General features: G+C 34.3%; 2 protein-coding genes and 1 long non-coding RNA gene across 3 annotated transcripts in view; 2 read left to right on the forward strand and 1 right to left on the reverse strand.

Moving 5' to 3' along the window:
• Nucleotides 1–9,251, reverse strand: part of LOC117117398 — a 62,561-nt gene extending 53,310 nt beyond the window's left edge. Inside the window, exon 1 of the mRNA XM_033261708.1 lies at nt 8,799–9,251. Within this exon, the coding sequence (XP_033117599.1) occupies nt 8,799–8,841 (43 nt within the window). The 5' untranslated portion in view covers nt 8,842–9,251. The remainder of the gene's footprint in view (nt 1–8,798) is intronic.
• Nucleotides 3,209–21,631, forward strand: LOC117117400. The gene is made up of 3 exons (XR_004446900.1): nt 3,209–3,218; nt 6,732–6,734; nt 20,278–21,631. It is a non-coding gene; the product is annotated as an uncharacterized LOC117117400 (long non-coding RNA).
• Nucleotides 9,579–18,773, forward strand: LOC117117399 (uncharacterized protein C20orf85-like). Its single transcript, XM_033261710.1, has 3 exons — nt 9,579–9,766; nt 10,218–10,299; nt 16,310–18,773. Exons 1-3 carry the CDS (start codon nt 9,705–9,707, stop codon nt 16,565–16,567), a joined length of 402 nt encoding a protein of 133 aa, XP_033117601.1. The 5' UTR covers nt 9,579–9,704; the 3' UTR covers nt 16,568–18,773.
• Nucleotides 21,632–25,778: the final 4,147 nt, after the last annotated feature.

The raw sequence follows: 25,778 nt of genomic DNA on the forward strand, positions 1-25,778 counted from the left end.
AAAATTGAGACGCACTTAATAATGACAGGTGTTTTTTCAGCCTTGGCACGAAAGTGTGACATTGCTCTGTTACGTGCAACCTTATACATCTGATATCAATTATGCACTGTTTAAAATCTGATGTACGTTCCGCTTCTTTATGATTAATAATAATGTCTGACAATATATCTTCCACAAGTTTTACATAAATGCAATTTTATTGTTAGCTTAACACATTCACGTACAGTATATTGATGATACACAAACTTGGGCATTTTTTCACTCATAATTTTTTTGACCTTTAAATACCTCTTACGACTTATTCAATGACCTTCTATGTGACCTAATGTTTATATAAATCAATTTTGTTGTAGTAGTTTGTCAGTTTTACTATCATTACTAGTACTTCGTCAATTACATGTCCAGGATCACTGTTTACTTTCAGCTGGACAGATGATTTATCTATTTATTATTATTATTATTATTATTATTTATTATTACTATTATTATTTATTTATTCATTATTATTATTATTTTATTATTTATTTATTATATTTTATTATTATTTATCTATAATTGAATGTTATTATTCACCAGAGCACAGAGCTCGTCGGGCAGTCACACCATAAAACATATAAAAATAGGCCCACACCAAGACAACACGTCTGTCACAGTCTGAGAGTGCCATTTTCGGCCATCCAGAGATTGATATTCTTTAAAAAAATATCATTTGGGAAGGGGAACCCCTCTCAACCCCTTCCCCCAGCTGGAGCCTACGAGCTCAAATCCCCGTCTGACAACTTAGCACCCCCCCAGAAAATATATCCTAGAGCCGCCACGGCTCTGCCACTGGAGGTGTGTGCTACTGTATGGGGGTTGGGGTCTATCTTACAATACTGTGCCACTGAAAATCAAAGACCTCGAGTACCATGCACTATAAGCGGACTCTATGTTGGTTAAGAAAAACCACCACAGAACTTTTTTTACAAACTACTGGAAATAACTGTTAAATGGATTTCACTGCTTCAAGTAAAGAAAAACCTCCTGATTAGTAAAATAGTTGTGGTGGGCCATTATAGCCATATAAGATTACCGATATCTCTATACATTTACCTGCAAAATATTCTTATGAATCAAGTTGTGGTCAACCACCTTCAAAAATGAAAGTAATATGCCAGATAATCCTATATGCAATGCATGTAACATTCTATTCCATTGCATCATTTTGAATACATAACATAATGAGCATCCATCATTCAGACAACTTGTACAGAATAAATGTCACTCCCGAGCTAACGACAATGTTCTATTCAAAGTATAATATCACAGACATTCGCATTCTCCACGCTCATTAAAGAGCCAACAGCCCAGACAGAGTGTATCTGCTGACCTCGCGGCAACCACTTGCAACGTGCGACCTATTTCTACAGATTACACAAATATCCTCCAAAAACCTCCATAGAGCTACTACATACATCTAATGCCGTGCATCACATTAGCAGTATGTTTTAACATTCCATGCGACCCAGTTAAAGTAACAGTCTCAAGAATTCAGGTCTTCATTCAAATGCGAGCCCGTATTTACTGGAATTGTACCGTATCCTGTGTTTTCCGGCCAGTTGTGGTATGCAGCCTTATTCCAGGTCACAACCGTTATGTTAATGTGCTAGATTATGCGACTAGTAATATATTCACAGATAGTACGGTGATTGTACCGTGATTTTGCGGATGTTTGATAGTCAAAATGTTGCAATATTGTAAGTTTAAGTTGATTTTTGTTTTCATTCAGCCTAATAATCGAAAATGACTGACTTTACACACATTCAACAGTTCCACTGACATTAATGTTTACAATATAAATAAAATTACTGCAGATCTCACAAAAAGCATTCAACAAATTGTTTTTAAAATAAATATTTCAATTAATACATTTTTTTTAAACTGCAAAAATGGGAAATTTCAAGACAATTCTTTTCATCTAAGCTAATTATCACTGATCAGACAATAATATAATAATATTCTATATTTTTTAATCCTTTTAGATTTATTGATATGTGAATTCAAAGATTTTCATAGCAACATCTATAAATCAGTTAAAACTGCCATGTCTTCTTTGATCCTATAAAAAAACAGGGATAGCACCAGTGGGTGGGCCAGCTAGGCCTGAGCTCAGCCATCGGGGACACCTGGCCCAGCAGCCTTCGGGGAGTCGCAGTAAAATCTGTCTGGTAAAAATTAATTAATAATTTCATAAGCTGGAGACAGCTGGCCATTTTTGGCATCTAAAAGAGACATAACCTATATTTTTTAACCTCAGTCCTAACTGGTAGGGTTGAAGTGAATGGCTTGAACCTATTTTTTTTAACCTCAGCCCTAGGGTTGAAGTGGGTGGCTTGAATTTATTCTTTTTAGCCTCAGCCCCAACTGGTAGGGTTGAAGTGGGTGTGGCCTGTCTGTCAAGGAACGATAGACGACCCGTCAAGAAGATGCTAACCTCACAGCTGCCTTTAAAATGAGAAATTCAAGGTGGTCTTTATTATTGATTTTTTTAAAACATTCTTTTAAAGATTTTACCAGGCAGTACCTTAAACCATTATCAAAAAACGCAAAGGAAAGCTGAAACAGATTGTTTTGTGTCTGGACCAATTTATTGGATCTATTTTTAGCGAACATTGAAAGACTTAACAACCAGGTGATTCTGCATATTTACTTATCTTTATAAACAATCTACAGATTACAGATTCCAGTGTTTAATGGCACTAAAGTCCATGCACAAGTTATCTGTCTAATTTCATAATGCTGTCTGTCTACACGTAATGGCGGTATGTAAACAAAGGTTATATTTATCTATAAGTTTCAGAGCATTTTCTAGATAAAGCCAAATATTTTCAGATATTCGAGATTTGTAAGAGAATATTTGGTCATTCATAGACTTTATACAGGCTTCTCAATATCATATAACTTTATTTTTCATATTTGAAACTCATTGATGCTACATGTATTTTTTATGATAAGTGGGTATTTTATAACAAAAAAACAATCTGCTGTATCATCTCTAGACTAATTTGAAGTATAAAACAAATAAAATAATTAAAATTGCTATGAAGTGTGAACATTCTTTACTGACATAGGAAAATTACTATTGTTCTGAAAATCTTTGAGCATTGGCCCATCCCCTTTTCATAAAATTAGGTAAAATTTGAGGATGCGAAAACTTGCACCAGAAAATGCAAACAATAGTGAGCCTGAAGGCTAAGCTATGGCCTTGAAGAACCGATTCTGGGCTAGCCCTCACTGAAGGCAGAGAGCTAAGTGCCAAGTCTAAAGTAGCTACAGTAGCTTTTTGTCATGCTGAATTTGATTCATTATATTCATATTATTTCTCCTGATGCAAACATGACATCAAAATAGCATTGCAGTACCCACTGCTACTTGGGGATCATATTCATCACGAGCCACCAAGCACAAGCTTGGTGGTCGAGTGGTTAAGAGCCCAGACTAGTTATCTGGAGGTCCTGGGTTCGATTTCCACCCAAATTACTTGCGAGATTTTTTCTGCAAGCATTTGGAAAGCGTTCAGTACGATAACTCATCAGGTACAGTACAGAAGGGCCAGCATAATTCGTACTAGATTGATTATACAGTACTTCCAGAATTGTCATAAAAGTTTTGACATTAAAGGTGTCTGACATACATGGATGAATTATCTTTCAATATTTTTTCAAAATTTTAATTAGCACAATGCTACAGTATGAGAAACGAAAGACCTTCATGTTTATTATTATTTATTACCCCTGGCCACAATTTTTCTATCTTAAACCATAAAATCTTTGTATAATAGGAGTTTTGTTGCCCAGTTGACAACCACCAAGAGATTGTACACATATTTTGTTTCTTTTTTAAATATAGAAATAAAATAATGAATACCAGTATTTTGCATGAAGATCTTATTGCAAGTGATGTAATTATCTACTTGTCTGGCAGGGCTTAAACATGGTAAAAAATTTCCAGCATCCATGACACACTTGAGGGATTACAAGACCAGACAGATAAATAAATTCTACAGAACTAAATATTCATTTAATAATCCAATCAATAAATAAATTAAATAAACCGTTTATTTTGTGAAAATATTAATGAGACTATGACCTATCACGATTACATCGATGATGTTGTTAAATAGGACACAAAACAATTGTAAGTAAACTTTCAGCGAATGCTCTTTAATTTAAATAATTATATGCATGATAGATCTTTTATGTGCTGTAGTGAACATAGCATTAAAGGAGACAATGTGGTAACATAGTTTCATAACTACTGGAATGTCAGCCCTTGTTTTCGTTTTAATTACAATAGGGCCCTGTAAGGGGATACCTTCGGGAATGAAAAAGGAAATGTCCCCTTAATTTCTATTTTGTTCAAAATTCTCCGAAATGGAGAAATAAACTACATTAAAAAAAAAACAACATTTAAATACAAGGTTATACTGTACATCACAAAACACATAAAAATAGATACTGTAGGAAAATCAACTGACAAAAGTTCAAATAGAAAAACATTTCATTTAAGTGGTTTGGCTTCCCAACCTCGAGGTCAGGGTTGTTTCAGTCCCTCGCTGTGCATTTCGCTTTTTAACTTTAAAATAATACAGTACTTGAATCAATGCATCTTAAGCCAGGCACTCAATACGTTGGACGACCGTCAGCCGACGAATCCAACTTGCTATGAGTGTTAGACGACGTGACGCCACCTGCTGATTGTCGATGGTAGTCTGAACGGATCGTCATTAAAACATTCCGATGCGCAGCATTGTAACGTTGTATTGGACTTATTCGGTGTAAACACCAAGGATAACCCATGAAAGTCTAAAAAAGACTTATTTCCAGTGGGGTAATTCTGGTGGTGACTGGACAGGACACCGGGAGACAATCCCCTACTTTTTGCCGTATAGTGTACAGTGTTCTTTAACAACATGCACATGGGCCATAATGCACATGGAACCAACAGCTTTAACGTCTCATCTGAAAGACGGTGCATTACTGTCTTGCATTTCAGCACTCCAGCTGAAACACAACGAGAGCAGTGACGGGGTCTACTACCAGTTTAGCCGACTGAGAGCTGCATTCCTCATACAATCGTGTCATCCAATGGCATTCTGGTGCAGTGAGTAAGTGCCCAGCTTTCACGCAACACATAGTCATCATCACTGCATACATTATAGTCTCTAAACATGCATTAAAAGGAAATACAATATGACAGACATTTCCTGATAAAGAAAAAAAAATCACTCTCAGAACTAAAATAAATGTTTAAAACAATTATAATAAACACATTATGTTCATACAAATTTCTCTAACTTTAAAGGCAGCAAATAAAAATGACAACAAGTTTGTTTATTCATACTTATCTTTCGATAAGGAACATCTGCTGCTTATTAGGTAAGGGCAAGGCCTACAGTTTAGCCGATTCTGAAGTTACTGTAGACTTACATATTTATCCACAGTTCATAATTACTGTAATTATCATGTGATATAATTTAATTTTCTCATTGAGCAATTTACCTTGAGAAAGACATCTCTTTTGACACACCCTAAAATGGAAACATTTGAGTAACTTGTGTGGCCTCATGGTTAAGTTGGCAGAGCAATGAACGGTAATAGCTGAAGAATCTATGGTTTAAATCCAGATTGGGTCAAACATTTCTTTTTTTTAATTAAAAACTACACAGTGTATAATAACCATGATACATTATACATATTCATTTTAATTTTACATAATTTAATTTGTAGGAATTAATCTGTAAAATTTAGAAAATATCCCAAATTGACTGTATTTAAGGAAAATAGACAGTAATTATAAAGCATCCATGTAAATTACCAGACTTAAATGATTTTGTACATCAAAGCTAATACTACAAAAATACTATAAAAATATTCTGAATCATACGTGACCTCCACTGACCCCTAATCCAGGCACTTAATATATAGTACTGAACGAATGCAGTGAACACTACTTAGTCCACAAACTGCCGACCATATTGCCAAGCCCTAGGTTGTATTTCCTTCATAGATTAGAAAGTAAGTTTTGCGTAAGTCGTGCCTCAGGGGCCCCCCGGAACCAGAACGGAATGCCTATTGTTGATTCTAAGCATAAGTGTTTCCGGTCTCTCTCGATTAGATTTGTACATCAATATAATAGAAAAGTCATGAACTTAGATCATATACTACAGTACTAAATTTACAGTATTTGCCTTGCATTTTATATAGGACGGTTTTATTATCATTATTAGAATTATTTAAAACAGCTTCTTAAAACATGTATATTAAACATACAGGACTCAGCCTATGGATTAGTTTTTAAATTAAAATCACACATTCAACGCATTGTGAAAATTGCCAGACGGAACTTAATCTGGCATACGCTTAAACATGCATGAATAGTTTTTGAGCAAATTGGTGAATGCCTACACACGCCAGGCTATGTTTCGGTCAATGGCCGGTGTCTACATTGGATGCTGGGAACAAAAACCTTTCCCAGGGTACACCAAATAATCAGTATAAAAATAATTAATAATAAAATTTACACCGATAAAATAAAAAGTGCATGAAATAATCTTTAACATATAATTACTTTGATACAACAGAAAAATAACAAAATTATGTGATAGATTTATAAACACAGGCATGATCAGTAAATGCGTTCACATATTTATGCAATTTAATAAAATTGGATTTGTATGTTGTAGTATTAAGAATGTTGTATTATGGGTTAGTCCGCTATGCAGGCCTTTATTATTCTATAGTGGCAAAAGTAGGATTATAGTTCAGACCTTGAAGAATTTTTCATAGTGTATTTCATGGACTACAGTATACTATAACTTAAATTATTATTATTTACAAGAGAAATTTGCTGGGCTTACACTAACTGATCGCCAAGTCACCATAGGCGAAAAATATAATTTTAGATTGGCAAAAAAATAACCAACTGCATTTTGGCGAAGTCTTAAAATCATTTAAAAGTTTCAAACACTTGCTAAAAGTACTTTATATTTTTTTCGTTCAATCTCCATTTTTCACCAACGCTAAAGCCATGCAACATTTGTATTGTTGCATTTAGTAGTCTAATTGCAAACATCATTACATGCTTCGCAAAATGTTATTTGCTAACTTAGTGCGTTAGATGCTGGGCAGTGGCTGGCTAGCTAGTAGTATACCCTTTGGGCGCAAACTGACAAGAGTACACCTAAAGGCAGCCGACTGTCGCGTACATAACGACTTCCTAGCTAAGTTTTCTATAATTTAATCAATGATTTTGTGCTCTTGTCTGATACGTAAAATATATTTAAGTAATGTATGTTTTAAGAATGCACCATGCAAGTCGCTTTGTATGTACTGTAGAGCAGAGTGACAGCAGTAGGCCTACAGTAAGCTAAGTCACGTTTTAATCTCCCAAGGCTAGGCCCAGATCGTAAGTCCTCGATTATCGCGGTGAAAAATTTGGGTGACAGACGATCGGGCCCATTTCCAGACGATCGGAACCAAGCCAATTTTGAATATACCTTTCTGGGACTTCGTCCTATACATAATTATGCTGAAAATGCATAAAATAAGGGTTTCTAGACACTATGCTTTTACTTACAGCGAAAAGTAGGCTATTTTCCTTGCTCCATGACGCTTGTATAGTATTTTTTACCATCCCCACTAGCCCCTATCGTTTTCAAACTAAAATTATAGTTTCCTAGGCCTTCGTAATATTTTCACATTTTGTGTTATATATTCAGCAAACTTTTAAAGTACTACAATGGTGTGCTAAAAATATTAATTCGTCTATCAAATGTTATTTTGATTGTCAATCCTATGATGTCTAAAATCACAATTTTGAGTCATAAAAACTCTCTCCCAATGAACTAACATTGGATTTTTTTTCCCTGTACACTGACCAAGGTTCTAGTTAGCTCGGACAACTTATGATGACTTTTAACAATTTTCGTCAAGTTTTGGCTAAAGACATATTCAATTGGCTAAAAAAATTTGTTGAATTTAGGCAATTGGCTAAACAAAAAAAAAATGTTTGAGTGAGCCCAGATTTACAAACTGAGCAGAGTTTTATGACATACTGTACAGGTAGTAGTAGTTTATTCAGCATACTCAACCATGCTTGATACATACAGTACTGATGACTTGCAGAATTGTATTTAACTGGATTTTACCCGAATTATTTAGATAAACATTCAAAATTATTATCAGCCTAGCTACAGTAGTCCCTCACTGCAAGTTGGGCAGGCATGAACCATCAACAATACTAAACATCTTAATTGCACTCCATCCAAATTTGTAGACGTCCAAACAAAATTCAATTAACACATAATGCATGCCTGGGGGTATACATATAGGCCTACTGTAGGCCTAGCCTAAGTTTACAGTAGCACAAGGTTAGGCAGGATTAGGGCCTAAAGTTTTGTTTACACATACATTTTTACATTGATGATGCTTGTCAAAAGAAGTGCGAAAAGACAACCATTGCCAGCAACAAACATATTACCAACCAGGCTACTGTAGGACTAAAAAAAGGCAAAAATGATTATGTCAATAGATGCGATATATTTAAAACATTCGAGAATTTAGAGTTTCACATTTGTGAATAAAACATTTAAGAAATAATAATGATGAATCATAAGAAAATTAATGTGTTTGTGAGCTGAGCACCCAAACCAAGGCCTCTAATTTTCAACGACGGGGTCGTAAAATCAGTCGTCTATAGAGGAAGAGATGGCTTCGGCCAGGCATATCATTTTTCTAGTAGTACTACTACCTACTTACACAATAATTGTATGTATATGAAAGACTCAGCATTACGCTCCATTCCAAACTCGTAAACCAATACATTGGTGTCATGAAAACTTGGCTAACATAAGCTAGACATGTTGAAATCGTCTGCCCAACTCTCAAACATCATGATTTGCTTATTCACTGATGATGTTCAGCCAGCTCAGCTGATTGGATTTCCTGGCCTTGAATCTCCACTCTTCACCCTGTCTACATTATGCGGTTTTCCCAGCCGAGAAGAGCTCTTGATACCTGTCTGACATTCACTGAATTTCGCTTCTAAATTGTAATTTAATACGGAATTAAAACCTGTCTATTTCATCCATTTATGAGTTAAAGTCTTGGCTGCAGGAAATATACGCAATAGTTTCACTACATTATCCTCAAGTGATAGCTTAATATCGCATTTTATCCCATCCAAAATCCGTTTTGACCTTCTTTCATGTCTGGCCGGTTGGGCCAGACGGTTCATACCATTTACCCAGACAGGTAAAACCACAAGACAGGTTCATCATCCTTTTATTTCATCACTCAAATAAATTACCTGTTAATTTAAATTATTTAATATACCTATACAAGTAAAAGTCATTTATAATATAGTTCAGTAATTACGTGTTATTTTACTAATATATTAGATGAGTAGGAATTTATTTTTACACACGTTACCGAGGGCATTAATTTATCACATCAGTCATAATGGAAAATACCGGCAATTATAATCATATGCAAGATAATTGCAATGTTGGTGGCGCTCTGTGTAGCTATGGCAACTGTTAGCGACAACTTAGCAGTATAAACAAGATAAGTCTGTACCAAAGAGGCGTGAGCGTAAAAATTCAGGTCTTCCTACTTCTCAATTGGTAGTTAATTTAACATTTCATTTTCTCTCATACTGAAATCATGGCTGAAAAAATAGGAAAGGCGTGTGAAAATACGAATTTTGTAGCCAATGATCAAATCTGGTAAGTACCTGCCTTTTGAACTTAACTATCGACGGCAAAATCAACTTACTGTATTCTATTTGTAGGGTACAGCCATTTTGTTATTATATTTCAGATCTACAAATATTGGTTAATTGGTATAATAACATATGTCATAATTATTCAAGAGCGTACATATTGATATTCCTATTCTACATGTTTTTGGAGTCTGGGCTACATTACTTAACTTGATATCTTAGGCCTAACATTCTTAATTGAAAAATACTGCAAATAATCACTATTTATATTCATAATTATTTGTCATCCATCCTCATTTATCATCACTATCATATTTTTAGAGTTACCAACATGAGTAACATATCAAAATTAGCTTTGTTGAAAGGTGATATAAAGTTTTAATAATGTTTACATAGTTTCTTTGCATAAACAAAACTACACAGATATTTTTTTTAACTTCACTTCATTTTTTTAGGAAAGATCATATAAAATATGAAATTGTTGCTGCAAGAAAGTGGCCAAAAGAATGGGGTTTTCTGAAGACAAGCTACAGGGATGTAAGTAAATTTGTGTTAATAGAATAATAGGCCTATATATTAATAATATTCATTTTCAAGGGCAGATCCTGCATGGGGCATGAGGAATATCTGTTTTAGAAGAGATTTATATTCATGGAATAATCAATTAACAGTGAATGGAAAGGGGAAGGAGTAAGGGCTCAGAGTCTGCTACTCATGGTGATATACTTTTTTGTCTTTGCTTCCATCAATCAACTAACTCCATTGGAAATTAATAAACCCCAGTGGAATTAAGCTGTTTTTCAGCTTTATGGGTTATCCTGGTACTTTTTCATTGTCCTTTGTGAAGTTTGAGTACCGAATAAAACTAAATCAAACAGCATGTTTATCATGGAATAACATAGCTTTTCATTAAGCAAATATAATTATCATTATTACTATGAAACATCACCATCATCATCATCATTGCCATTATTCACCTCATCTTTATTTATTTTCATAATTTATTTTTATACATTGTTCACTTAGTTTCCTATACTTATGCATTAGGAAGCAAGCTAAAGCATTCTCCCATGAATTTCGCATCTGTTCTCCCCTATAAACATATTTAAGAGTGAGCCCCTGGTAATCTGCTAATCGACATTTAGTCTTCTTCATCACGTTTAGGTGTTGATAATTTTGTAACAAAATCCTGTTACAATTTCATAAATTCTACCAGCATATTTTCCATGTTACACATGACGATGTCACTGTTTGTGTAACACATTATGAAGAATGGTTTTCTGGCCAATCAGCAACTAGGAAGTCTGGCCAGGATCTGAGCAGCTAGTAAAATAAGTTGTTCATTCCAAACAATATTCCAGCTGTTTTTTTGAGTACTGTATATTGGGCCTTACAATACATTTCCCTTTTATAATATTAAGATATAGTATACTTATGTTTATATAATATAGTTAAATAATTAACTTCAACGGTATTTTGTTTAGCTAATTCAAAACTTCAACAATATAATTCAATATTAGAATTTTTTTTTTTGAAAAAGTTATTAGCATTTTCAGTCTAAAATTAGAACAAGAAAATATATTTCTTGCAAAGTAGCAAGCTCAAAAATGACTTTATAAAAAAATATATAGATCCGGCCCTTAAATTGGCTGCCAGAAAGTTTAAGAATTTTTATAGTAAAAATGCTTGTAATAGAAAAAAAAACTTAGATGTGTGTGTCATTGAAAGTTTATTTAACTTTTAAATCAATGTATTTTGGAGGATTTTAATTGAATTTATGACAAACATATTTAGTTTTAGTGATGTAATTTTAATATTTCTAATTCACATTGGTGTTCTTAAAGCCTTATTTACATATCAAATAGGGTGGAGCTGTACTAATTCATTAAATAGGCTTAAGACACATATATATGTTTTACCAAGAACAGCTTAAGGGCATTAACCTAGATATCATGTCCAACATTAGTCCAAGTGTCTGCCTATAGGCCAGGATTAATGTCGTCATATCATACAAACGCATTGTAATCATCCTAATGAAACTGTGACATAATATTCGATGAAAGACAGGTGACCGAAAACGTGCCCCATAAAAGTAATCCACCGTAAGTAATAGATACCAGTTTAGGTTTCATCCAGGGATTATCTCTTGTAAAATATTAATTTGTAAATTACATGTTATATTTAAAGACAGAACATAGGAATTGCAATGAATTGTTAGGATGTAACATAGGCCTACATTCAAAAGTTTAATTAAAGCCTTAAATTGCTCATTTGAGAGGATGAAATAAGTTATAAAAATTGCAATAAGGCACAGATCAGATTTCACTCATTTTTATGGACTTTTTATTTAATTGATTAAAAGTCAATTTATGGATTTTTGCAAAGAATATAGGAAACAAATTTATGTGCATTTTAATTAACAAGGAAAATATACTTTCAATTAATTGTTAAGATTGATATTAAAGTAAATAATTGGAATATTGAAATACACTCATCAAGTTTGTGCTCATAGTATTACAGCCTTCAAAACGGGAGTTTATTCTGATTATAAAGGCTTTCGGTCCAAAAAATACAATGCATTTTAACGATATAATACCTCCCTTTGGAATAATCTGTGGTGAAAATCTAGAGAGCATCATGGGTGAATTGACGAACTCGGCCAAATGGATTATCATTGTTGCAGCATGACTAAGGGTAGTGGGGAGCAAAATCTCCCGCCCCATGAAAAACTACATTATGTTAAAGATGCACTGTAATTTTTCATTGGTCCATAAATCCCGCTGCAACTGATGATGAAATCCTATACTATAATCAGTGATCGCTGCTATAATTAACTGGTTTTTTTTACTTCAAACTTAATTTATGATGAGATTTGTAGTTTCATTTTTGTAGACAGTCAAGGTTTAATTCGGTTTAACGGGGGAATTATGGGATAGACCGATTAAAGAGACTCAAAACTTTATAACATTGTCCCGACAATTATTGTTAAATAATTTAATGCCATCCATAGCTTGAGAACTATAATTTAAATTTGCCATAAGAGGTTTTGTTCAGTGTTGTTTCAGCTTTTACTTGCCAAAGCCAGGGACCCCGAGGCCTTAAATAGCCACATGATATTTAGGCCTATCAGAGTTTTTAGTCCCATATATTGGTCGCGATGGGCCTTTTGAATTACTGTGTAAAAAAAACCCATAAAAATACTCCCTTCAAACGTTACACCTCTGCTTTTGATAGTAAGAGGAAAGTGGACATTTCTTATGTTCTTGCAAAAACATCTGTACAGAATTAATAAGCCTATTACTACCAGGCAGAGGGGTTTTCCCGAGGGGTTTGTAATGGGGAGAAATATTTAGTTTGTCATTTCATGTTAAACAACGTTATTCTGTTTTCATATTATTTTTTTACTGTTTTTTTCTAATTTAAAAAAGAGATTTTCTGCTGAATGCACAAGGCCTGCAATGTTGCCAGTGGGAGAAGAGGCCTTAATCATTAAGCTAAGCCTTTATTAGCCGTGGCTTTTTTGTCTGACTAGAAAAGAAAAAAAAATTATATTTTCTTTTAATTTCTATGGGCATAATACATTTTATAACACCTGAGAATAGCTTGATTTGGCCAAAATTTCCTGGATCACGGAAACCCTCTGACCTCTCCCGGATATTGGCAGATGGCCCTTGCCTGGCAATATCCTGATTATTACCACATTATTACAGAATTGCGTGGTTTAGTGTCTGTTATTTAAGAAAAAAACCCACTCTGACGTATTCTATCTTTATTTCTTTGAACACACAATTGAAGTGAACATTTCAATCAATATATAGGCTGAATGTGAACATTCATTGTCAGTATGTGTTGTTTCGTTGCGAACTTAAAGCGTAAAAACAAGTGAATGGCGTGGGTTACGCTTCATCTGAGGTTCCCTAGACTGAATAAAAAAATTAGTATTGGCCTACATGTTAATTTCATTTCGTGTTTAATTTCCCAGGTGTGAGCATGAAACACTGTGGTATAAGGCGTACAAGACAGGTGCCCAAATATGTCTCTTCACTGGGTGTTGAAAGCTAAAAATATACTAAAGTAAATGGATTAAACATGTGTTATGGTAACTCTGTGTGATATGTATAGTATGGAATATCTACTTCACGTTATTGCTGGATTCGGCTTGTTCGAACAGCTTGAAAGTATTTCATCAGCTCAAAACATAAAAATATACAGAATTGCCATTGCCATGTTAGGTATTTCCAATTTAACAAAAATTGTAAGGATAAATTGTCTAATTATATAATAAATCTTTTGTTTGTTTATTTGTTAAAATGGTATATTTTATTATTTATCCATTATTTGTAGGCGTATTGGAGACGTTTTCCATAATTTGAATAAAAATAATGTTGGCTAACCCACAAGAAAGAACCATATGCAATTATTTGTGAGACGCTGTCTTACATTAATATTTTTTTATTGCTTCATATTTTAACATTTTTCTTTCATCGGACTAGCTCTCTTAGCTGGTCATCCGTAGTAAGAAATTGAGACCTTTTAGAAGGAAATCCAATTTGAATATGATGACTGCTTCAATTCCGTAATTACTGAGACGAGCTGGCTGTAAAATTGGCTTATACCACCTTAAACACAGCAACATTATAGAGTCATAGTGTGTACTGACTTATTACCTATGTAAGGGCCTATGTGTGTAATTCTATTACAAGGCAGAAATTTGAAGAGGAAGACTAAATATAGAAACGTGTTAAACTTTATACAGACTTCCTAAATGTCAACTCTAAGAGAATGCCAGTGGAAACATAAATATTTAATAATATATTGTTAAGTTATATTTCTCTGGATCATTAGCATTTATCATGGAGAATATCAGTCTGGTGTGAAATCTAAGAATTTTGCTCGTCAGTCTAGACATCCAGTTCGTAACCGAAAGGAAATGCACGATGTACAGTAATTGCTCACTAACATAACATAAAACATCCTTACAAAAGCTAGTAGAAATTTGATTAGATCTACTCATTAAATTAACAATTAAATACACATTTTGAGCGTAACTGATTTTTATCTTCAGCTTCATTTTATTGCTTTTCATCATTATAATTATTATTTAAACTCTATGAAGAAAGTATCAACAATGTCTGTTGATACAAAATCAATTCAAAAATTGTTTATTTAAAAAGATCAAGTAAGTTACTCACTTGCAGTGAGATAAACATCTAAAAATTTCAGTTTTCACTAAGTTACATAATTTTTACTACAAACATCTTTAAAATAGAGTAGAACCCATCCTTTGGGACACCCTTATTAAGTGGGTACTTGTCCATGAAATGAGGGGAAATATATCTTTAAACACTACGATCAACTCCTATTAAGGAGACGGTGACACTTTCTGAGTGTGTCAAATGGGTGAATAACCCCTATTAAGGAGACACTTAATTTTTTTCATTGAATAACAAGTAAAGCAGTCTCAAAATAAGAAAAATTCATTCAACTTTATATTTTGAGACCTTTTGAGCAATAAACCAGAATTTTGTCCCTTGAATACTTGAGTGAACATTAGTATGCCCTGGGAAGTATGGCCTACTACATGTGTTAGTACAGTATAAACCAATCTTGTCAATTTTGACCCTTAACCATGGGGATTTCTTTATCTAATCCTTACCATAAAATGCACCCTTCTTAATTCTAAGTTGTGACTCTATTCATGTTTCATCCATCCAATAGAAAGCTCAATATTAAGAAAAAGAATATTTGGTCATTAACAATATATCATGAAATAAGATTGGGAAATGAATTGTATTTTCATTGCAAATTATTGCTATAAATTTGTTCTAATTCTACTGTAACTGATTCTATGTCAGTAACAAAATTAAAATTATAAAGAATGTATGTCATCATTATATGAAAACATGCCAAAATTCCATATTAAAGGAACAATTTTACATTTTTGGTAGTGTCCCCTTAATAGGGTTGCCCCTATTCAGGGGACATACCTATTAAGGACTAGTCGTGAATGGTTCAATCCACTATTCAATCTATTATTGTAATAGGTGAATTAGGTTAATTATTTCAAAAATGACTGAGAAAACTTTTTAGGGAAACATGATTGTAATAATGATTTGTTTGCTTAGCAATCGATTGCTCTAGATTTATAAGTTGTTGACCTTATGTTACTTGATCAATGAACTTAAGACTATAAATATATAAAAAGTTCTTGTATTGTAGTCCACTTGAGGCAACAGAGAGATTCATCTTCAGCTTGTTTATTCTCACAAATGTATTCTATATTTGAAGGATTATATTCATAATGATAAAAGGTATTGTTTTCAACCTTGAAAAAGACAAACGATTTCTTTATTGTGCTATGGGTGGTGGTGGTGGTCGATGAAGATTTGGTCTGAATTTTTTTTATGTGTACATTGTTGATATTGTTTATGTTTTTTAATAATAAAATATTAAAAGACAACATTCAAGTAAAATTGTGAAATCATAACCTGTCAAAATGATTGGTAGATTAATTTTGTATGTCTTGTTATTTATTTATTTCTTCCAGCTGGTTAAAGATGATTTTGTAAAGAAAGAGACAAAAAAGATCGAACTACCCGCTGCATTAATACTTCCACCAATAACGCCGATATCCCGATACATCAAGGTGTATCCGTCGCCCATGCCCTTCCCGCGAACGACAAGTTCTGAAGTAGGATGGCGGTCCTCGTGTCCTGAACACAGCCTGGAGAAGTATGGCGGGAATGCACGACCAAAAGGAGGCCTCGTCAAGCAGTTAAAATGGCCACCAGAGGGCATCATTTAAAAGCGATATTCATCTTTCTTTTGTACTTCTGTTGGTTGTGATATAATTGCCTCAATATACAGTGACTATGGGAATGTTAACAAAGAAGATCTGGGGTGGGGTTTGTTTTACCTTGCTCTGATTGCCTAAAGAAAGAATGCTAACAGATACAGTACGTATATTTACATTTAACAAGCATACTATGATTTTTGCATGGGTAAACATCAAGGATATTTTTGTAAACAATGCACAAAAAAACTTAACAGAAAATATTGGGCTTGCTTCATGGTGTAGCAGTCTGTATTACTATTGAACTTGCAAACATACAAACAGTGATGTAGCTACAAGTATTAAGATGGCGATGGGGAGTGCGGATTGGGAAAATGGTTAAGTTAGGGGTTGGGAGTACTAGCTGCGAGAACCAAGTTACCCGAGTTAATTTTAGCTATATGGGTGGGCTGCAAACTTTTTCAGAGGAGTGTGCTCTATGCCCCTTCACCTGACGTACCCCACTGCTTACAAACATATTTGACATGTGGTAATACTAGTTGTGCACGTACACCTTTCCTGCATTACATCTTGTATCGTAAAGACCTGTACCTAAATCGCAGTAAATTAGACAAATCATGGAGGTTTAATACCCTCATGGACATAAAGGCCAAGGAAAAATAAAAGTGTCATTATTAATTTAAGCAGGAACTATGATTGAGGCACATGCCCAGACAAAATTGCCTGTACAAATGCTCTTCATGACAAGATGCTGGGTCATGTGAACGAAACCGGTCCTTCTTATTGGTCAAATATAAATAGGAAGCAAAACAGGCCTACAGCCGTCATCATGAATCTTAACATGGCTGACTGTGGCCTAATAAAAATGTTGTTACATGCGAATGTGTGTATAGAGTTTGCAAGCATAAGGATTAATAATTTATAAGTGAGCCTAACCAAAATATTAGAAGACCAGGAGACAGACCTCCCCTTCAGGTATCATTAAACTTCAAATAGCATTAAAATATACAGCCGAAAATAATAGCACTACAGACAGCATTTGCCATTACATACTTGATTACTAAAAGATGGGTATCTGCGTAGGCGTAGGCATTAATTTTGTGTACATATATCAATCAGTGGAAGCTGTTGGAAAATGAGGCTAATATATAAATGAAAAAAACAGGAGTTGGGATATTGGAGCAATAATATTATGATAATTTATATTTTGTAGCAGACAGTAGACTGAATTATGCTCGGTTAAATTAATATGGAATAAAATTAGTTTAGTTTTCTTTATACATTGCATAATTGAATATAATTGTGCATATTATTATGGTTTATTATTTATTTTAATATTAATATGTCGGTTTTATTAATGCCAACGACTCTATGCAATTTACTTTATTATCCCGATCATATCAATCACCTTGCTCCGAGGCGTAGGTTGGTTTTGGCCTGGGGAGGTACGGAAATTGTGAATAAGGAATGAAATACCTATTCCAATGAAAACTCTGTGATAATTTTCCCCAATTAATTTAACTAATATGCTACTGTGGTAGGAAGGGGATGCATACCAGGGGCGGATCCAGAAATGTCCGAAAGGGTGGAATTTTGCGGGGGGATTCCCCCGCGAAATTTTGTGTCCTAGACGCCGGAACATAACATTTGAGGCCTCCTGGGCTATCATTTTTTTCCTTTTCTCTCTCTTCCTTTTTTTTTTACCTCCCAAAAGGGGGGGGGGGCAGGCCCCACTAAATCCGCCCCTGCATACTCAACCCAGATTATTCCACTTTCCAGTATGCTGCAGACTAGCACCATGTACATTGGCATTCGTATACCTGCTACCTGTTATTGAGAAATATAATATGGACGAGGTGTCTTGCCCACAGGCTAACAGTGGATCTATGGATATTAACCTAGGGGAGGGCTAGATTGGACTAGGATAGGAATGAGGGATGTTAGCTGGGGTAATGGGGTTATACTTCACCTTGGGCACAGAGTGATATTTTTAACTAATTAAGTGTAATTTTTTCTTAGTAAAGTGTGAGGATGCTTGTGAGGGAACGTTTTTATCCTTTTTTGAACAATTATCAATTATTGGTTGTTTCTTCCCCCACAAATAGCAATGATGTTCATAATCTATTTTGTTAATATTAAGAACAAAGGTATGCAGTATATAAGAATTATTTTGTATAACTGATCTTGAAAATACAGTATTAAAATTGAAAGCTATATATTTTGGTGTCATTTTGTTTCCCTATTTTAATCTTGTATTTAAACATGGATAATTATTATGAATGGATTGCAGAGAAGGAATATAGACAAGCATAGAGCATAAGAGATGAACTAATTCAGTAATGATTTGGTTTTAATAAATTTGGAGAGGCCTACAAACACAATTCATTACACAGCAACACTGTTCAATAATTTTGAATTTAAAGTAAATTTTGAAGTTACAGTAAATGAGCAAGTTATTTCAAATTGATTTGCTATTTTCACAGTGGCGTAGAAAAATATTTTTCATTGGGGGGGATGATTGGCGTGTTAGCCAGTGTCGTAACAGGCGCGGGGGGGGGGGGGGGACAACTGCCCCTCCCCTGACAGTTTTTACCGGGCCAACCAAGCCGTCGTACCGGGCTGGGTAATAAGAGAAAAGAAAGAGGGGAGAGGGAGGGAAAGAGAAAGAAGAGGAAAAGAAAAGGAAAGAAAAAGAGAAGAGAAAAATAAAGACAAAAATAAAAAGGAAGATATCATAATGACCAGACTCACAACACCCATGCAACCCATTCTCCACTTCAAAAACTGTCATAACTCCTTTGGCTGCCCTATGGCGTAACCACTGGGGGACAAGGAGAAAATATCTATCTTTTAAAAATCTTTCCCCCCCCCCCTTTATAAATTCCCTTTCATCCCCTGAAAGTGCCTAAAAACCTCAAATTTTGCGCGCATTTCTTGTTAACATGGCCCAATTCCCTAAAAAAATTGCACATTTTAGGGAGTTTTGATAAATTCCAACGAAATTAGAATTAAAAAACACCGGGGTCAAGGGGAAAATATCCATCTTTGGAAATCTTTCTCCACTCCTTGACAAATGCGTCCTCAGAAAGTGCCTAAAATTCTCAAATTCTTTGCGCGCATTTCTTGTTACGGTAGGACAATTTCCTCTATAAATTGCACATTTTAGATAGTTTTCATCAATTCCGACGAAATTATACAGCAATTTCCCTTCCTGATGAGCCTGGAGATGTGAGCACAACATAAAGTCTCTATCACTGATTGGCTGACAGGCGATAAGTAGGCACATTTTACACACATCGCCTGGCCGCTAGTACGTCAGTTTGTGTAAACATTACGTTAAACAGATTATTATATAGCTATCCTTTGCATCATCAAGACTAATACAGTTGTAATTTTTTATGGTCAGCTGATTTCCAACGATTATCTCAGCCAAAAAATGCACTAACATACCAAAGTCTGATTTTTAGATGACGGATGTGTTCAGTGAAATGACATTTCCAAAGTTCAACGACACCAGTAAGATTACAGAGTGATAATTTCATTCTACAATATATCCTGGCCAATATACACCAACAGCGTGAATGAGCTGCTTGTTGACAAATGTTCTAGTTATTGTTTTTTTCCAAAGCATTTTTGTTTTTCAGTATTTTGCATCATAAATCATATAATAGTATATCATTTGCGCTGTCTCTTATACACATCTAGATGTGTATAAGAGACAGAAACTACATACCATCCATGTTTGAACATAAATTCAAAGTACACATATTTATGGCAGAGATGAGCCAAACTAGTAACTCCTTTCAAAAAAGAGTTTAAACATACGGCTGTTTAAAGAATAGTATTTCTCATAAACCATCACCAAATTGTTAAAAATTGTTGTTTTAACATTGAAAATGGGCAAAATAATAACATAGCATGATGTATAAATATATAAAGTTTAGCTTAGAGCAATAAAATAGATTCTAAAAATGTTGACATTCCAGCATGTTTTGGCCATTATCTCTGAAACACAATTTGCAATGAGTGACTGGTTTGGCTTGTCTTTGCCACATATGTAAGGGGGATGTATCTGTGGGTGTGTCTATGGGGAATCTGATTGCAGGAGGATGTTTGTGTAGAATGTGACTGTGGGGAATCTTTACAGTGTCAAGATTCCTGTGGGTACATATCTGTTATAATGCATTGCATATGGGTGTCTGTATTAATTTACTTCTTTTGGTGTGTTGGTAAAAATGTAACTATTCAATATACAGATGGACCTTTGTATAAAATATTTAAGACCTAAATATCACCCAATGTCTTAAAATACAAAATGAAGAATGTTCATAATTAAGTAATTCAAATTTGCAGGTGGTTGAAGTTAATCTTGTAAGTACATGGACTGAATGATTTAATCAAGCAATCAATCAATCAATCAATCAAATTATAAGGCACATTATAGAACTGTCCACAACTGATAGACCGATATTACAGTCCCACTCCCATCTCAAGCAATTTATTAGTAGTGAGTATACATCCCTATGCTACTGCCCATTAAGGCTACTTTTCTGTATGTACAGTATAAACAATGGCAATGATTTTGCATAATAATTTATCTCTAAACTTTTACAGCTTCCTCTTCACAGAGCCATTAGCTGTTAATTGCTTTATGTTTCATTTAATAGCAAGCACAAATGAAGCATCATCCAGGGTAGCACACATGCAAGGTCAGCGTCTCCCCCACTCCAGTTCTGACTAACTCTACCCCCTCTCCAGTTCTGACTAACTCTACCTTCTCCCCAATTCTAACTAACTCTACCCTCTCTCCAGTTCTGACTAACTCTACTCCTCCCCAGTTCTGACTAACTATTCCCTCCCAGTTCTGACTAACTCTCCCCTTCCTAATTCTGACTAACTCTCCCCCTCCCCAGCTATAACAAAGCAGTATAGATTCCACATACCCCAATTTGGATCTGTGCATCATGGTAACTAAAGAGTGGTTTTGTGTCACACACTGTTATAAAATTGTGAGAAAAATACAAATTCTTTCCCCCACCCCCACCTCAAAATAAAACACAAATGTAGTGAAAAAAATTAACAGTTATTCTTAAAGAAAAATTAAATACATTCTGTCACAGTTTTGAGAGCAAACTGTTTTATTATTATTATTATTATTATTATTATTATTATTAATACCTCCATGATGTTACTATCAGAACCTGACGGATTCCCCTCCTCCTTATTGCCTAACAGCTCTTTCATCAGTCACTCCACACTAGAGAAAGAAACAAAGAGAAATGTTTAACCATGGTTTAACCAATCGCAAGACTAGTACATCACATGGTAGATTGGGAGTTCTGCTGTTGGCGAGACGAATGATACTAATTTCTGGAAGTAAATGCCATAACATTCGAAGTAGGTTAGTGCTAGATAATGCTGCATCATTATGTACAACGAAATGTGGCAGTCTGCATACATTTGCATACAACATTAGTCACTATTTATCAAGATTTAAAAAAAAAAAAAAAAATAGCTGAAGAATGTAGCAACTCAAAAGTAGCAAGTAAGCCTACATATTTTTTTGGTTCAACAAAAAAAAATCCAATAGAGTTGAAGAATACATGCAAGCAGGATCATTACATGTTGTGACTCTACCTCCCCAAACCATGGATCTATATAACTCTATGATCAAACATACTATTTTGTAAGAATAAATAAAGGGATAGAGAGAGTAAACTTGGTTTCTGGAAGCACATATAACATAGACACCAATTAAATTTGCTATGGCATGCACTAAGCACAATGAAAGGGTGGGTAATCCAAAATTTGGGTCTGGAACTCAGGCCAATGATAATGCTAAACCTCCATGAAAAATGAACTAAATTTAGCTAAACATTTTCAACGTTTGTTCAGTTTTATGAATTAATTGGATAGCAGATATTGAAAATTTCCTGAAACCCTTCCGGAAACCCTACCCAACTTGCGATTATTAATTTCCTTTAGTCTAGACTTTCTGCAAATACCATACATAAATAATAAGACAAAACAAAAGTATTTGTCTAGGAAATATCAAATAAATATGCTGGTATTGTCAATGTAAAATGTCAAAGATATAGAAAGAAGGCCACACGACTATTGTCTACGTGATTAAAATGCACGGCTTTACAGGATTTACCATCTGCCTTGAAATCTGGAATAAACTTCAAAAATTAAACAACAAATTGAACTGCTCATTCACAAGGATCAAAACAGTTTTCAACCTCCAATTACACCCTATTCCTGTGGAATTCGTTGTGATTCGTTGCGATCGGACACCGTGATAATCGGGAGTAATAAGGACAGTAGCATCCAATCGCAATGGGTAACAACTGCGATATCGATTAATATTGGTGAGCTTTCACACACGATTGTGAATTGTGATTAGATGTTGCAATTGCTACAACCAATCGCAATGTGATGTGATGCTAGTCTAAATAGGGTATTAGATTTATTGAAAAGATCTGCTAATTTATAGACGTTTTCTACAAACTTTAAATAAATAACCAGCCAATTTATGGGTCTATGCAAGAAATATAGCTAATGCATCTGTTAAATAGTTGAAACTATTTTTTGTTCTATTTTCCAATTAATAGCTACTAATATAGCAATTCTAAATATCGAATTATATTTCTTTAAGTTCTTTAATTGATGGTATTCTTTATACAGCAATTTCCCTTCCTGATGAGCCTGGAGATGTGAGCACAACATAAAGTCTCTATCCATGATTGGCTGACAGGTGATAAGTAGGCACATTTTACACACATCGCCTGGCCGCTAGTACGTCAGTTTGTGTAAACATTACGTTAAACAGATTATTATATAGCTATCCTTTGCATCATCAAGACTAATACAGTTGTAATTTTTTATGGTCAGCTGATTTCCAACGATTATCTCAGCCAAAAAATGCACTAACATACCAAAGTCTGATTTTTAGATGACGGATGTGTTCAGTGAAATGACATTTCCAAAGTTCAACGACACCAGTAAGATTACAGAGTGATAATTTCATTCTACAATATATCCTGGCCAATATACACCAACAGCGTGAATGAGCTGCTTGTTGACAAATGTTCTAGTTATTGTTTTTTTCCAAAGCATTTTTGTTTTTCAGTATTTTGCATCATAAATCATATAATAGTATATCATTTGCGAGCTGGCACGCCCCCCACCAATCACTGAGCCCCGCCACTTCACCTTCGACCCCATCCCCCACCCCATTACCCTCTCCGTTTCAAAACTCCCAGATATGCCACTGGATTCAGCTGGTCACTTTTTAAGTCAAAAATAAAGATACACTAATATCAGCATGACTATGATATTAACAATATTTCTCATTTTATGAATCATAAATATTACCATCCTGTTTATACACTTACTTAAATATCCGGCCAGGAATTGTGAAAGATGCCTATTATACCATCTTCTCACCGATCGGAATACCAACAATGAAAATTCTAATAATATGCTTGGTAGAATAATTTCATTCATACCTTAATTACTGAAATTAATATTCCCTTAAACATATCATTCTGTATTTAATTTACAAAACCATTCATGCATAATTAATTCCTAGCTGATTTTCCAATGAGGTAATTAAATACTTAAAGTAGAGGTCTTACGAATTCAACAAGTAATTTATGGTCACCTGCATTTAAGCGAAATACCATGTATCCAACAAGTAATTGAGTGATAACCGGAATTAAAGCAGCAACCCGTTGTGAATACGGAATGCAATTTGAATGGTCAACCGCATTAAAGCAGCAATCGAAACATTCCATAAAAATCGAATGATCATGCCCCTGCATCAGAGTGGAAAGACCACATTTTCACCCTCATTGAAGTGTAGTATTTAATACCATGTATTCACCAAGAAATTTAATGGTCACCCAAATCAAAGTGTCAGTACCATGAATTCACCAAGCAATTTATAGATCACCCATATCAAAGTGGCAGGACCATGTATTCACCAGTACCATGTATTAACCATGAAATTTATGGTCACCTGCATCGAAGCAGCAGTACCATGTATTCACCAGCAATTTAATGGTCACCTGCATCAAAGCAGCAGTACCATGTATTCACCAAGTAATTGAATGGTCATACACATCAAAGCAGCAGTAACATGTATTGGCCAAGTAATTGAATGGTCATACACATCAAAGCAGCAGTACCATGTATTTATTCGCCAAGTAATTAAATGGTCAACCGCATCAAAGCAACAGTTTCATGTATTCGCCAAGAAATGTAATATAGTCGCAAGCATCAAAGCAACAGTATCATGCATTCACCAAGAAATTTAATGGTCGCCCACATCAAACTGCTGTCCCACACATTCAACAAGTAATTTAATTGTCACCCGCATTAACATGGCAGTCCCTATTACTCAACTCAATCGTATGTTAGAGGCTAGTTTAATTAGATATCTTATAATAGACGGAGATATTGTAGTTCCCCAGATCACTGTGTGGGAGTATGACTTAGTTAAATGTTCTTTATTGCTCGTCTTCCTGGAATCTGAGTCCTGGAATTTGTATTATCAATACCTGCAAGAAAAGAAAAATAAATAGTTAAATATCAGTTACAATTACATAATTCATAAATTGTAATTAAATAATTAAAGAGGATTTTTTATATTGTGGATTAAATTAAGCAGCTCATATAAGGTGTTATGATAGACCCGATTAAGTCAAACTATTAGTGTACTGCAGGTCCTCAGGTATATGGTCACCTTTTACTCTACATCTGATTTATGTACAAGAATTTACCTCTACAAATGCCCAATGTGTGATTTGAAGTATAGTTGACTTTTACAAATACATTCAGAGAAATAAAACTGATAAGCTTTAAAACATTTGGAAATTTACACTTTGATTGTACTAGTAAGGCCCTATAAAAAATATAAGTTTATCACCCTATCTGGGCAGGAAAAGTGATGAGGGAGGGAGGCTTTTTTTTTTATTTTTTATTTTGCTAAAGCCAAATATAACCCTTGGTTTGTTTGCTGGTGCATTGATATTCAAAGTAAAACATGATTTAGATAATGCAAACAATATCTACTAACTATTTAATAAAATAAATGAAAAAAATAAATAAATACAATTTTTTAAAAAAATTTAAAAATTTGAAAATTTTTTTTTTCTTTTTTTAGTACCATAAAAGGCATGAGCGTGAGGGTGATAAACTAATAATTTTTTTTATTGGG

The sequence above is a fragment of the Anneissia japonica genome, unplaced genomic scaffold (genome assembly GCF_011630105.1).
Source record: "Anneissia japonica isolate Jap-2015-1 unplaced genomic scaffold, ASM1163010v1 scaffold1509_len713820_cov188, whole genome shotgun sequence".
Classification (NCBI taxonomy): Eukaryota; Metazoa; Echinodermata; class Crinoidea; order Comatulida; family Comatulidae; genus Anneissia; species Anneissia japonica.

Bases quoted from the DNA above. Each gene is read 5' to 3' on its own strand.
- LOC117117399 (XM_033261710.1), top strand. From the start codon at position 9,705: ATGGCTGAAAAAATAGGAAAGGCGTGTGAAAATACGAATTTTGTAGCC. The intron at 9,767-10,217 runs GTAAGTACCTGC...TCATTTTTTTAG, and splicing joins GTAGCCAATGATCAAATCTG to GAAAGATCATATAAAATATG. The intron at 10,300-16,309 runs GTAAGTAAATTT...TATTTCTTCCAG, and splicing joins TGAAGACAAGCTACAGGGAT to CTGGTTAAAGATGATTTTGT.